The sequence below is a fragment of the Paroedura picta genome, chromosome 10, assembly GCF_049243985.1.
Source record: "Paroedura picta isolate Pp20150507F chromosome 10, Ppicta_v3.0, whole genome shotgun sequence".
Taxonomy (NCBI): Eukaryota; Metazoa; Chordata; class Lepidosauria; order Squamata; family Gekkonidae; genus Paroedura; species Paroedura picta.
Genome location: NC_135378.1, coordinates 2,519,428 through 2,533,328, shown reverse-complemented (window position 1 = coordinate 2,533,328; position 13,901 = coordinate 2,519,428). Strand labels below are relative to the sequence as shown.

Below are 13,901 nucleotides of genomic sequence, written 5' to 3'. Positions count from 1 at the left end.
TCTTCTTCTTCTTCTTCTTCTTCTTCTTCTTCTTCTTCTTCTTCTCTTCTTCTTCTTCTTCTTCTTCTTCTTCATACATACTAGGGCAAAGCCCATTGTATCCAAGAATACAACGGGCGCTAGCGCTTGGCAGTGGGAAGAGGAAGGGGAGGAGTTGTCCAGCTCTGTAAGGGCATGGGGTTGAATGTGTGTGTTGTGTGGGAGGTTGTGGTGGCAAATGAGGGCATGGGTGTCAAGAACCTGTGGTGTGGAATGTTCGTTGAGTGTGGGAGAGGACGGACCTTTGGGAATTTTGGCATACAGATGAGCTTTCCAGAGCCATGTCCTCAGATATGTGAAGGGAAAATCAGACTGAAGACTCTTCTTAGGGAAGATTACATAGCAACCAATTCCTCCCAGTTCTGCATCATTTCCCTTCTTGTGTGAATTAGGCCACATTCACCGAAATGCCCCTCTGCCCTAATACACTTGGGGTAGTCACAGTACACAGGTGTCCACCCTTTCCCCATGTTTCTCCCATGTCTCCCATGTTTTCACTGTTGGTAAAATGTTATGTGCCCACTTGCTTCTTTCATGGTTGCTCCTTAGAAGAACGGATTTTTGTACCCTATTGCTTACTACCCAAAGGAGTCTCAAAGCGGTTTACAAACACCTTTTCCATTCGTCTCTCCACAATAGTCAACCTGTGAGGTATGTAGGGTTGTGAGAAATCTGAGAGAACTGGGAATGGGCCGCTGTGACCCAGCAGGCCTCAGGTGTCTCAAAGCATTTTCCATCGTCTTCCCTTTCTCTCCCCATAGCAGACTCCACATGAGGGAGGTGGGGTAGCGAGCCTCACAGGGAAGCTGGCAATCCTAAGAGGAAGATTTCCAACCCAGGGGTAGCCAACCTACAGGTGTGGCCTGGAGACCTCCTGGAATTACAGCTCACCTGCAGAGTATAAAGATCAGCTCCCCAGGCAGAAAGGGCTACTTTGGACAGAGTTGTGGTAGAGAAGAAACATTTAGGCTTCCCACACAGTTTGTTGTTGAATTGAAAGACTTGAGCCTACTGCACAGGGTTGTTGTGTAGATGAAACAGGAGACAAAAGAGCCAGTTTCCTCTGCAGAATAACGCGGTGCAGTGGCCTCAAATCTGCAGAGAGTTGCAAAGAATAAAGACACATGGCTTGGCTGTGTCTACCCCCCGCCAGAGCAGTATTTTCAATGAGAAGGGGCTTTTCTGTGGCCTCCCTGTCAGGCAACTGTTTGGCAGAAGGGAAAGTCCCCCCCCCTCAAAAGGAAGGCCCTCACGCTCCCCTGTGTTGCTCTCTGAAGGAAAATGCCTCACTCCCCTCAGTCAGGGCCTGTCAGAGGCTCCTTCACAGCAGGCCTGAAGGGGGGGGGGCACTCTGCAGCCTCCTTCCAGCTCTGTCAGGGTTCTGAGGCAATTACAGTTGGACATGGCAGTTAGGACAGCCTTGGGGCGAAAAGGGCTGGCGCAGCCTCTGTTCTCATCCCCCTTGGCAGCCCTACTGGCCTCCTCTCCCTTTGGTGGTCAGGAGCAGACTGGCAGCCAGACTGAGGTGGGTGAATGGAATTTTGGTCTGTCCTGGTGAGGGGGCCATAGGGAGGCGTTTTGCGTGCCTACCCATTGGCTGCTTGGCCCTGGATGGACACTCGGAGGGCCCAATCAGGAGCCACGAAGCGGCTCCTGATTGGGCCCTCGGAGTTTTTATCCTGGACAGGGCCCGCCCTAACTCCTCCCCAGGTGGCCTACCCTTTTATTTAATACCGCAGGAGTGATTAAAGATGTACAGGAGGTTGAACCCCCCCTAGGCCGAGCCTGATTGGCTTAGCGGTGCTTGATTGATTCAAACTCATTGGGCCCCATGGGTGGGGACCCAACAGCTCATTGGCTGGTCTTCAGGGCTGCTTGGATCCTGCTCTAGACACCAAGCTCAGCCCTCTGCTGCCTCGCATACACAACAGTTATAAAACCACTAGAAAAATGCTGATCAGCAGCCTCTTAAACACTTAAGGGTTAACATATAAAAGCAGTAAAATAAGCAATGTGGTTGAACCCAACGCTGTCATCTTCCATACATGTGGCTGAGGTCCACTGCATGATGTGGCTGTGGGAGGTTGTGGCCACGTCCCTGTAGCCATGTGGCCAGGGGAGGGCTGCCCTTACCCATGTTGCAAGCGGCGGCTGCACTTCCTCTTGAATTTCTTTCCTTCCTCTGTGACTATGCAGCAACTCCTAACAGTTGCCCGGGAGCATTTCAAGGGGGTGGCAATCTTGACCCAATAGTTGCTTGCCTAGATCAATCCTGGGGTTGGGGGGAGACTCCCCACTTCTACCAAAAAATGGATGAAGATCACCTAAGTCAATGGGAATGGGGCAGAACACTGTTAGAATGTGATGCCTTGCTGGATGACCACAACCAGGTCCCTACATCTGAAGTAGTGAGCTGCCATTCTTACCTGAGGTGAATCACAAAAGACATCCTTGCTTCAGACCCTGAAGCAGACATCCTGCTCCTTCTAGGAACAGACATTCCAGACCTCCTGGCATGCCTAGAACTGGTAACAAACCCTCAGGGCACCCCGCATGCCGAGAAGTTGGAGCTTGGCTGAATCATCATAGGGAATGTGTGTGAGAACCGTCTGAAGACACCGACTCAGGCAAGTGTCCTCACCACGACCTTCCCTGAAAATGTCTGCGAATCTGAAACCTTGTCCGGAGCATTTCACCCTATCTGAGATGGGCCCCAAGACTACCTTGAGATCAACAGTATTCGAGACAACAAAGGAAAACAACGATGCAGCCCTGTCCATGGAAGACAAGCCATGCCTGCTCTCCCTACCTAAAGACTGGAATGAGCCCCTACCTCCTGATCAGAAAGAAAACTGGGAGAAGCACCCTGCAAGATGTGAGCATCCATTACCCTGTGTTCCAGTCTTGTCCACCACAGTCTCGTCTACATGGAGAACTGTACATCTCTTCCAACGCAGCCGTCGAGGCAATAGCATCAGCTGCATATATCAGAGCCTATGGTGGGGAGGAAGACATCCACACTGAAGTCATGGAGACTATGGACACTTCAAGCATCATCAATTCCAGGTTGCTGTCAAATGCATGGGGGGGGCACAGGGTAGTACGATGTATTTGCTGGCTCTGGGAGGGGCTCAGATCTACCTTGCTCTGGGCTCAACCAAATACCTGGTGGAAAAGCTCCATCTCACAGGCCCTGCAGAACTGAGCTAGCCCCAACAGGGCCCTCAGGTCTTCTGGGAGTGCATTCCACCAGGCCAGGGCCAGGAGTGAAAAGGCCAGGTGAATCTCCCATGGGCCAGGGACCTCCAACAGATTCACACCCTTAGAGCAGGGGGCATAAAGAGACTGGCAGTCCCGCAGATATGTTAGGCCCAGGCCACAGATGGTCTCAAAGATTAACACCAAATCCTTGAACCTGGGCCTCTTCTGCATGATGGATAAGCTGATGAAAACTCACTAAATACACCTTTGTTTTTCTGCTCTGCACAGAAGAGTTAATTTACTCCGCAAAACTGATTTTGTTCTGCATGGTGAACTGCCTTTTCGGTGCTTTAAGCGTCTTTTAAATGTTGTTTCTGAAAGATGCTTTTCACCGATTCATTTCTCTCCTGCCTGCCTGAGATGGTGTATTAGCCATGCAGAGAAGATCTTTAGTTATGCAGATTAGTGACTGCATTAGAGAACAAAGCAGAGTTGGCAAAACTACAGGGGGCAGGGCTATGGATTGTTTCATGCAGAGAGCATTGCAATGTAGTTTTTCAACAGATTATATTCAATGCAGAACAACGATTGTAATATAATAAAGCGGTCTAAACTTGTTTTTTAAACTGTTTTATTTGGCGTCATGCAGAATACCTCCTGGTCTCTCTCTATCTGCAATAGAAAAGCTCATGCTTTTCCCTTTTTTGTTCATGTATAGGCACCTAATGTCTCTTACCTTTGGTTCCATTTGACTTGGCCTTCCTAGATGGGCCACTGCTAATTTGTAAAATACCATTTACTGAGACCCTGGAGAGCTGCTACCAGTCAGAGCAGGCAATGTTGACCTCAGTGAACCAATAGTTTGACTCAGAAGAAGGCAGCTTCATGGGTTCACGTACCTTCCTTCACATAATGTTCCACAAAAGGGAAGCACTGCCCTCCCCCCACTAAAGTAAAGTATAGAGAATAATTAAGATTGCATCTCTCACCCACCCACCCACCCCTGGGGTTTGCATGTGGCTGTTGATCTGTTCTCTTCTTTTGGCAGTTTTGGTGAAGCTGAAGAAGGTCAACCAGCGTTGTGCTGTGAAGTCCAAATTCGTTCAGCCAATCTGCTTGCCGGAAAATGGACTAACCTTTCCTGATAACTGGAAATGCCAGATAGCAGGATGGGGCCATTTGCATGAAAGTAAGTTTGGCAAACAGGTGTGGTGGTGAAAGGGACAGTTGGGACAGTTGATTTCCCAGCAGGGCCACTTCCTTCTCCAAAGGGGTCTCTGTTGTGGAGGTGCGTGTGTGTGTGTGTGTGTGGGTGTGTGGTGGGGAAGCACTCAGCCCCCACTCCCTTGATCACCTATCAGGTAGAGTTGCCCCTTTCTTTTGCCAAAGGCAGCTCCTGTGGGCTGTCAGTTGCCAAGGCAGATTCTGGCTGCATTCCATATTATATGAACAAAGTTGTAGTCCAGTGGTACCTTTAAGCCAACCAAGTTTAATTCTGGGTAGAAGCTCTGTATACATGCAGAATACCTTGAATAAAACTTTGCTGGTCTTCAAGGTGACCTTGGGCTCAAACTTTGTTCTCCTGCTTCAAACCAACACAGCTGCCCACCTGAATCGACGTCCCTATCTTAACACCGCCCGCGGTGCTGCGGGTGCCACGGACTCAATAAAGTGGTAAGGGGTTCTGGGGCAGGATGTGTCTGGGATGAGGAAGGGTCTGGATTGGACCCTTCCTCCGGACAGACAATCAGAGGGACCAATCGGCAGGCGCGAAGGTCCCTCCGATTGCCAGCCCCGAGCATCTGCGTGCCGTGCGCAGCGCGGCTCATAGTTGCTCCTTTGCCAGCGGCCTGGTGCGGTGGGAGGCGCAAAGCACCTCCCGCCGCGTCAGGCTGCTGCCTGCCGCTGCTGCCAACACTTCACCCCCCCCGCCTTAGTCTTAACGCGAAGCAAAGCCACCGCTAGCACCCGCTGTATCCAAGGTACAGCGTGCTATATTACTAGTTACATGATAAAGCCTGTGCTTGAACCAGTTTGCTTGCAGATTTTAGACAGAACTTTTCATTAAAGAGGATTGCAGAGTCCCAGCCAAGCAGATTTTGCCCTCCAAGAAAGAATTCTTTCAGCAACTGATTAATCTGTGATGGTGGGTGTGTCTTGGTATGTGGGGAGGGATGAATCCTTAGTGCATTTTATAATGCATTTTATATTTTATGTGTTCGGTTACACTGTGTAGATACCCTTTTCTCTTTTCCTTGAATGTATTATCGAATTAAATTCAACAAATATAATTTTAGAAGAAGAAGGAAGATTGCACGTTTTCCAGTTCATTGACAAAAGTCTAGATCCAGACTGGGATTCCAAAAAGATGGATTCATTGAGTGATATTTGCATCCCATCTTCACAAAGGCCATTATTTTGTTTTTTCATAATTTATTCTAAGTTGATGTTCAGTACAATAGTCTATAAATTCTTTTAATCCTACCCTCGTTCTTGTGTATCTCTGAATCTTTTTTGCCTTGGTGTAATCAGGGACTTTCATGTTACTCCTAAATCAAGAAGAAAGATTAAAGGAAAGTACACTATTGTTAGGGAAAGTATACTCCTGTTTTTATGTCATTCATTTCACCAGATGCATCCAGCTATTCGAGAGTTCTGCAAGAAGCAATTGTTCCCGTCATTCCCGATTACAGGTGCCAACATCATGATGTGTATGGAGCTGAAATTAGTGAAAATATGTTTTGTGCTGGTTACCTCAATAGTAAATCAGATGCCTGCCAGGTAATTTAATAATTCTTCTTAAATTCATAGGAATAAGTCTGTAAGACATTGTAATATGCAATCCACTAATTCTAATGTATTTTACTCTACTTCATTTCACTTGCATCAATGAATTTATTTGGCTGGAAGGTCCGTTCTGGGATGATCTTTGAAGGTGGTTTGCAGGGGAAATGCTGCCTCCATTTAATGATCCTGCTGGTTTGGGGAGCTCATAACAATTTTCTTGTATGCAGCCACAGACTAGCAGAAAAGTTTTTTAAAAATCAGCATTTCAAAGCAGGAGGCCAAGTTGTAAAAACCAACTACTTTAAAAATGGAAAAAATAATTCCAAATGCAGCCTTATTCCTCACTCACATCCGTGCCTATGGAATGCCATTGTGTCATGCTGTGATAATATGTACCTTGCTTTTGCATAATGTGTATCTTGATTGCTGATGGCTACTTATCACAGCTCCACCACAACTCACTTGTTTGGCTGGCAGTTAGAATGCAGACAGTGAAAGAGGTAGGGAATTAGATAGATAGGAGGAGCCTGGAGTAGGGGAAGAGGGCCCCTAAGGGCTGCCTTGGCGTCCTGGTAAAGAATGGCAGCTTCTAATCTGGCAAGCTGGGTTTGATTCCCTACTCCTCTTCTACATGCAGCCAGCTGGGTGACCTCACAGGGGGTCTGTTGTGGGGAGAGGAAAGGGAAGGCGACTGTAAGCCGCTTTGAGACTCCTTCGGGTAGAGAAAAGCGGCATCTAAGAACCAACTCTTCTTCTTCTTCTTCAGTAGTATCAGGGCTCTCTCAGCCTCGCCTCCCTCACAGGGTGTCTCTTGTGTGGAGAGGAAAGGGAAGGCGACTGGAAGCTGCTTTGAGCCTCCTTCGGGTAGAGAAATCAATTCTTCTTCTTTGCATTTGGGTAATTCACACAGTTCTGATCACTGGCAGTGGGCTGGATGCTAAGCAGAACCAAAGTCTTGGTTCAGCTGTTGTGCTGCCTCATCTAGGAGAAGTGCACCTTGAGAGAATGTGAACAGTGGATTTTTTTAGCCTCAGCAAACTTTGGCTGGGTTGTATGTGCCTCTGTTAGGGTTGCCAGCTACCTGGAGTAAAACTGTCCTACTCCTTTAACACAGTTTTAAAGGGATGTTATTTACCCTCATGCCATGGAAAGGTTTAACTGCCCATGTCTACACAGCAAGCTTCAGTTAATGGGGCAGGATATTTGGCAACCCTGATTTGGGGATAAATCTTTATAACTTTGATGACACTATGAAGACTGTCTGATCGATATACAGGCCCCTGTATATACAGGATCGATATACTTGAGCACCCTTGTTTCCTAGCAGATAAGAGTCCAGCAGTCAGGCTTTTTGGTCTGAAGCTGCAGAACAAAGAGTCCAGCAGGGGCACCTTGAAGACCAATAAAGTTGTATTCAAGGTATGAGCTTTCATGTGCAAGCACACCTCCTCAGATACAATATCATGGAATGAAAATAATCACTTCAGATTTATAGATGCTGTTGAGTTATAGAAAGTAACACTGTTCACTATCTAAGAGATAATAATTAGTGAAAGTAGGATTTCCAGAAAACTATGCTGAAACGGTTGATTTGTTTTCTCTGTCTTTGATGCAGGGAGATTCTGGAGGGCCACTGGTCTGTGAAAGGGATGGAATATCTTACCTGTACGGTATTGTCAGCTGGGGAGACGGCTGTGGTCGGGCAAAGAAGCCTGGTGTTTATACAAGAGTGACCAAATATTTGGACTGGATCAAAGAGATAACAGCTCCAAAAGATTAATAGTAGCTCTTTATGATGACAATATATTTCACAATTTGTTAAAACAGCAGGGTGATATAATAATTTTGTCCAATACTAAGTACTGAACAGACAGCCCTTTTGCCCTATTTGTTGTTGCTGCATCTTCTTCACAATATCCCTAACTTGGGCCAGGCCAGTCTGATATAATCAGATCTAATGATATCTAAGATCCAGCTTGGTGTCCTGGTTAGGAGTGTGGACTTCTAATCTGGCGAGCCGGGTTTGATTTTGCACTCCCCCACATGCAACCAGTTGGGTGACCTTGGGCTAGTCACAGCACTGATAAAACTGTTCTGACCAAGCAGGAATACCTCCCAGCCTCACCTACCTCACAGTGTGTTTGTTGTGGGGAGAGGAAAGGGTAGGTGATTGGAAGCCACTTTGAGACTCCTTCGGGGAGAGAAAAGCGACATATAAGAACCAACTCTTCTTCTTCAGTAATATCAGGGCTCTCTCAGCCTCCCCTCCCTCACAGGGTGTCTGTTGTGGGGAGAGGAATGGGAAGGAGATTGTAAGCTGGTTTGAGACTTCTTTGGGTAGAGAAAAGCGGTATCTAAGAACCAACTCTTCTTCTTCTTCATTAATATCAGGGCTCCCTCAATCACCTCCCTTGCAGGGTTTCTGTTGTAGGGAGAGGAAAGGGAAGGTGATTGAAAGATGCATTGAGACTCCAGGTAGAAACAAGAGGCATATAAGAACCGATTCTTTTTCTTCATTTTGGAAACTAAGCAAGGTCAGCCCTAGATGTTACTGGACAGGAAACCACCAAGGAAAGGCCAGGGGGTGCTATATATCATGCGCCTTGAAAATCTGCTGTGACTTCATGGCACGGGTCTGAAAGGTGTGTTGATTGCCAGGGGGAAATATTTAAAGTATTATAGCCCAAACCAGATGCCAAAACTGACCAACCTATGTGACAGTCAATGTAGGAATGAGCAAGATGGCCAAGAACACAATTGCCCGTATTAAGGCTATGAAGATCTTGGGAGGCAGCTAAAATGAATGGAGGCACAAGTGGTGTTCTCTTTGATCCTGCCTGTCAGGGGAAGAGGAATGAGTCAGGAGCTGAAGATAATGGAGGTGATAATGGAGCTGCATGGTTGGTGTCAGCAAGTTGGATTTGGATTCTGAGACCCTGGGATAGGTTTTCTAGACAGCCTTCTAGCGCACAATGGACTTCACTTATCCAAGCCGGGGAAGAATGTGTTTGGCAGGAACCTTGGAGGATTCTTCAGGAGAGCTTTAAACAGATGCCACAAGGGGAAGGAGATGCCCATATCTATTCTAATAGAGGAGAGCAAGCAGCAGTGGCTCACCTGGAAAGGCCAGATCAAATGGAACCAGCTCCCCTGCTGGAAGGAGTGCCATGTCTCCAATCCTCTCCCTTTCCCCTTCAAGAAAATGAAGAAAGAGGCTCCTGCTGTGCTTGGCTCCCCCTTCCCTTCTGAGCTTCCCTAATCACATGCAGAAGAGTTTTCTGTTTCAATGGGGAGGGAGGATAGAGGAAGACCCGAGTTCAAATTGATCTAGATTCAATGGAATAAACAAAGTAAGTGCAGATTCAGCCACAGAGGAAAGACAGTCATTTCCACTACCAAATGCTTATGACTGCATAGTTCACTCAGGAGAGGCAGCCATGAGCCAGATGGTCCAGATCTTGGCCACGGTAGGATTGGAAAGCACCTGCCTTTTGCCAGGCATGGGGAACAAAGACAGTGGGGCAAAACCAATGAACACACAACTGTGCCTTTGACAAAGTCAATGCGACACACACTGGGGAACTAGCACCCATAGGACAAACAGGCATTGTTTCAATTCTAAGGAAGATAAATGCTAGACAGCAAAAGAAAAGAAAAGAAAAGAAAAGAAAAGAAAAGAAAAGAAAGAAAGAAAGAAAGAAAGAAAGAAAGAAAGAAAGAAAGAAAGAAAGAAAGAAAGAAAGAAAGAAAGAAAGAAAGAAAGAAAGAAAGAAAGAAAGAAAGAAAGAAAGAAAGAAAGAATCGCAGGTAGAGTAGGTCCTAGAATTCATGCCTCACGTACTTTGCAGCAGTTTTCTGAACGCTTCCACAGTGGCCACAGAGGACCAACACACCACTGAGCATGACGTATCCTTCACAAGTTCTGCCACTGACACCAGCCACACAAAAGGCTACAGAGAAGGCCTGACAAACTAGAAGCCTGAAAGTATATCAAACCCAACCCTGTGGGCGTTAGCCTCTATTAGAGCCACCACCATCACTCGCACAGCCAGGCAGCTCCTCCCCTGGTGCTGCTGCTCAGCCTCTTCATGGAGTCCCCCCGATACCAACCAAGCCCAGCAGGCAGGCATGGTCTCCTCAAAACTAGGATCCGCCTCTTACCTAAACCGCCAGGGCTGGGACAAAAAGAAAACATAGCAATGGATCACAACCCGAACAGAACATAAAATGAAAAACAGGCCATCTAAAATAAGCCACAGGAAAGGGAGGGCAAGAAACAAGCAAGGCGCTGGGAGCTGGGAGACAAAGGGAGGTCTCCACATGGGCTCCCAGCTTAAGAAGGCACCTATAGCCCCACCGCCCTGCACTGTGTCTCCCCTCTGCACTTCCACTTGCGCTCCAAGGGAGGGCGGGGGGGGGGGGGCGAGTGCAGCTGGCTCTAGCCTTGTTAGAAATAGCCTTTATCACTTCCTGGTCTCATTCATGCTAGCAATTGTTCTCCATTCATCCTCCCCCTGACACCCTCCCATGTGATCTGCATGGGTTATCACACACCAGCAGTGACATGAGCCAGTGTGCACCTGGCAACCCTCCCCCTTGTAACTGCATGCTTGTGCCTTCCTTAGACCACCTCCTCAGAGCCACATGAGCAAAAGCTGCATGCTGAACACATGTTCAGAATAACAAAATAATAGGAGGACCACAGTGAAGAATGGGCAAACAATGATGTCTTCTTCCAATGGGAGAACTATTTGAATTTTTTAAAAAGTCTGAATGGTGAGGTGGCAAATCTGTAGCTCAAGATTTATAAAGATGTGATCACGGACCTGTCGTCATCTTCAAAAAGGAGGATCTGGGTAATTACTGACTGGTCAGCTTGACATCTATACCTACAAAGAAAGAAAAACCTATCCCAAGGCTACTAGCAATGTTTGCAAACTTTATACAGAATAAATAAAAGTACGATAAAAGGTCTCTTCTTTCTGTGTGGCTTTATTGCAGGATCCAACCGAAACGGATTACTAGATATCTCCCATTTTCAAAGTAAATTTTCTTCAGTGATTGTTCCTCTCACTTGTAAATGAATTGGTACTTCAATACCTCCATGAAAAGAAATTATTGAAAGAATACCCTGGCCTTTGGCTCTGCAGTACAGGGATGCTAGTAATCCAACTGCTCCCTTTTGTCTATATTGACATCTATGGCTGGCAAAATTTTAGAACAAATCATCAAACTGTCAGTCCTTGAGCAGCTAAAGTGGATGGCTGTAATTGTTGGACTGTCGTTTAGCAAGAGGCAGCCACAGACTGCCAGTCAAAGAGCTAAACTGTTTCTTTAATCTTGTTACTAGTGGGACAGGCAGAGTAGGTCAAATGGTCTGTTTTCAAATGTAAATTTCCTAGCTGCCCGGCCATGGCCTGACTCTGGTTTGTCATGTACAAAAGTTTGGCAAGAAGAGAAAGAATTCTACTTCCTCTCTTTGTTTGAGAAGAACTCTGGTTTAGACAGAGAAGCAGATCCATCTTGAATCTCAACCATGTAGCAGCTAAGGTAGACAGCTCCTGTAATGAGCTAAGTAGATTCATAGAATCAGAGTTGGAAGGGGCCATGCAGGCCATCTAGTCCAACCCCCTGCTCAACGCAGGATCAGCCCTAACCATCCTAGAGCATCCAAGAAAAGTGTGTATCCAACCTTTGCTTGAAGACTGCCAGTGAGGGGGAGATCACCACCTCCTTAGGCAGCCTATTCCACTGCTGAACGACTCTGACTGAGAAAAACTTTTTCCTGATATCTAGCCTATATCGTTGTACTTGAAGTTTAAACCCATTACTGCGTGTCCTTTCCTCTGCAGCCAGCAGAAACAGCATCCTGCCCTCCTCCAAGTGACAACCTTTCAAATACTTAAAGAGGGCTACCGTGTCCCCTCTCAACCTCCTTTTCTCCAGGCTGAACATTCCCAAGTCCCTCAACCTATCTTCATAGGGCTTGGTCCCTTGGCCCCAGATCATCTTCGTCGCTCTCCTCTGTACCCTTTCAATTTTATCTACGTCCTTCTTGAAGTGAGGCCTCCCGAACTGCACACAGTACTCCAGGTGTGATCTGACCAGGTGTGGTCTAACAACAAACTAAAGTCTATAGGCCTCTCTATTGAGCTTTTAGAAAACCTTTGGAAAGGCAGCAAGGCCGAGCACCGAGCCCTGAAGTACCCTGCTACTCACCTCTCTCCAGTCTGATGAAACACCATTGACAACAACTCTTTGAGTGTGGTTCTCTAACCAATTTCCTATCCACTTAACTATCTGAAAATCCAGATTGCAGTCCTTCAACTTATCCATCAGAACATCATGTCAAAAGCTTTACTAAAATCCAAGTAAATGACATCAACCGAATTTCCTCGATCCAGCAAACCTGTTACTTGGTCAAAAAAGGAAACCAGGTTGGTCTGGCAAGACCTGTTGGAGACAAATCCATGTTAGTGTTAGTTAGAGTTTGTTTCCCAGTACACATCTGGGAAATTGAAGTCACCCATGATGACAAGGTCCTGCCGCTTGGATATTTTCTCAAGCTGCTCACAAAGTGCAGCATCCACATCCTCTCGTTGGTCAGGCGGTCGGTAGCAGACACCAACCACCACACTGTTTGTTTTCCCCTCGCTTATTTTCACCCAGATGCTTTCCACTGTAGATATGCTCTCCTTCACTAGAATTTCCTGACAGGTAATTCCTCACATACAGTGCCACTCCTCCACCTCTTTGATCTATTCTGTTTTTTTTTTAACAGTTCATATCCATCCACCATTACATTCCAGTCATGAGAATCATTCCACCAAGTTTCTGTGATGCCTACTAGATCATACCTTTCCATCAGCATGAGAAGTTCCAGCTCTTCCTTCTTATTGTCCATGGTTCGGGCGTTAGTATAAAGGCATCTGAATCCTTTTACTTGTGGTTCCCTATGAGCTGGCGTTGCCGGTTGGGCTGCCCCTGATCGTTCTCCTTCCTTACACTCCCTATGTTGATCGTCTCCTTCCCCTTGTGGCTTCAGTTTAAAGCTCTCCTGATGAATCTCCCCAGGTTCCTGCCAAACACATTCTTCCCCAGTTTCGATAAGTGCAGTCCATCAGGTGCTAGTAGGCCTTCCTCAAGAAAGCCTATCCCATGGTCCCAGAAACCAAATTTCTCCTGCCGGCACCAACTACGCAGCCAGTGATTCACCTCCATTATCTTCCTCTCCCAACACATTCCTCTTCCCTTGACAGGCAAGATTGAAGAGAATACCACTTGTGCCCCCATTTGCTCGAGCTTCCTCCCTAGATATTGATAGTCTGTTTTAATAGGAGCGATGGTATTCAGGGACATGTCATTCGTTCCCACATGGACCATCACAAATGGGTAGCGATCCGTAGATTTGAGGAGTTTGGGCAGCCGTTCTGAAACATCTTTAATTTTCGCCCCTGGCAAGCAACACACCTCTCGGGTTAGGGGGTCGGGCCCAGCCACATGGCGATCCATTCCTCTTAGCAGGGAGTCTCCAATTACCAGTACTCTCCTTTTTTCCCCTTCTCAACTCCATTTCCTTCTGTCCCTGTGGCCTCTTCCCTTTGTCTTAGACTTTGTTTTGGGACCTCTTCCCTCGTTGACCCTTGCACCCCCTCTGCAAGGGCCTGAAATCTATTCTGGAACTCCAAAGGCCCCAAGAACTGTCTCGCTCTTCGCGATTGAGTCTTTTTCCGAACTGTCTGCAGAGGCTCCATAGTGAGGTCAATCTCCTTATCCTCTTCAGGACTGGTTGTATCCTCTTTATTCCAAGTTGCACGGCTCTGGTCTATGAACTCCTCCCCTTTCTTACTTTGGGTCAGAGTAATAATGCTGTC

At 46.9% G+C, this 13,901-nt stretch overlaps 1 protein-coding gene across 6 annotated transcripts in view; it reads left to right on the top strand.

The window, feature by feature from the left end:
- The window catches only part of HGFAC (HGF activator), a 68,364-nt gene extending 57,363 nt beyond the window's left edge, over window positions 1-11,001 (top strand). For all 6 annotated transcript variants that reach the window (XM_077302472.1, XM_077302475.1, XM_077302473.1 and 3 more), the window contains 3 exons: window positions 4,289-4,429; window positions 5,873-6,021; window positions 7,643-11,001. In XM_077302472.1, the coding sequence (XP_077158587.1) occupies window positions 4,289-4,429; window positions 5,873-6,021; window positions 7,643-7,807 (455 nt within the window). In that variant the 3' untranslated portion in view covers window positions 7,808-11,001. The remainder of the gene's footprint in view (window positions 1-4,288; window positions 4,430-5,872; window positions 6,022-7,642) is intronic.
- The last annotated feature ends 2,900 nt before the right edge of the window (window positions 11,002-13,901 follow it).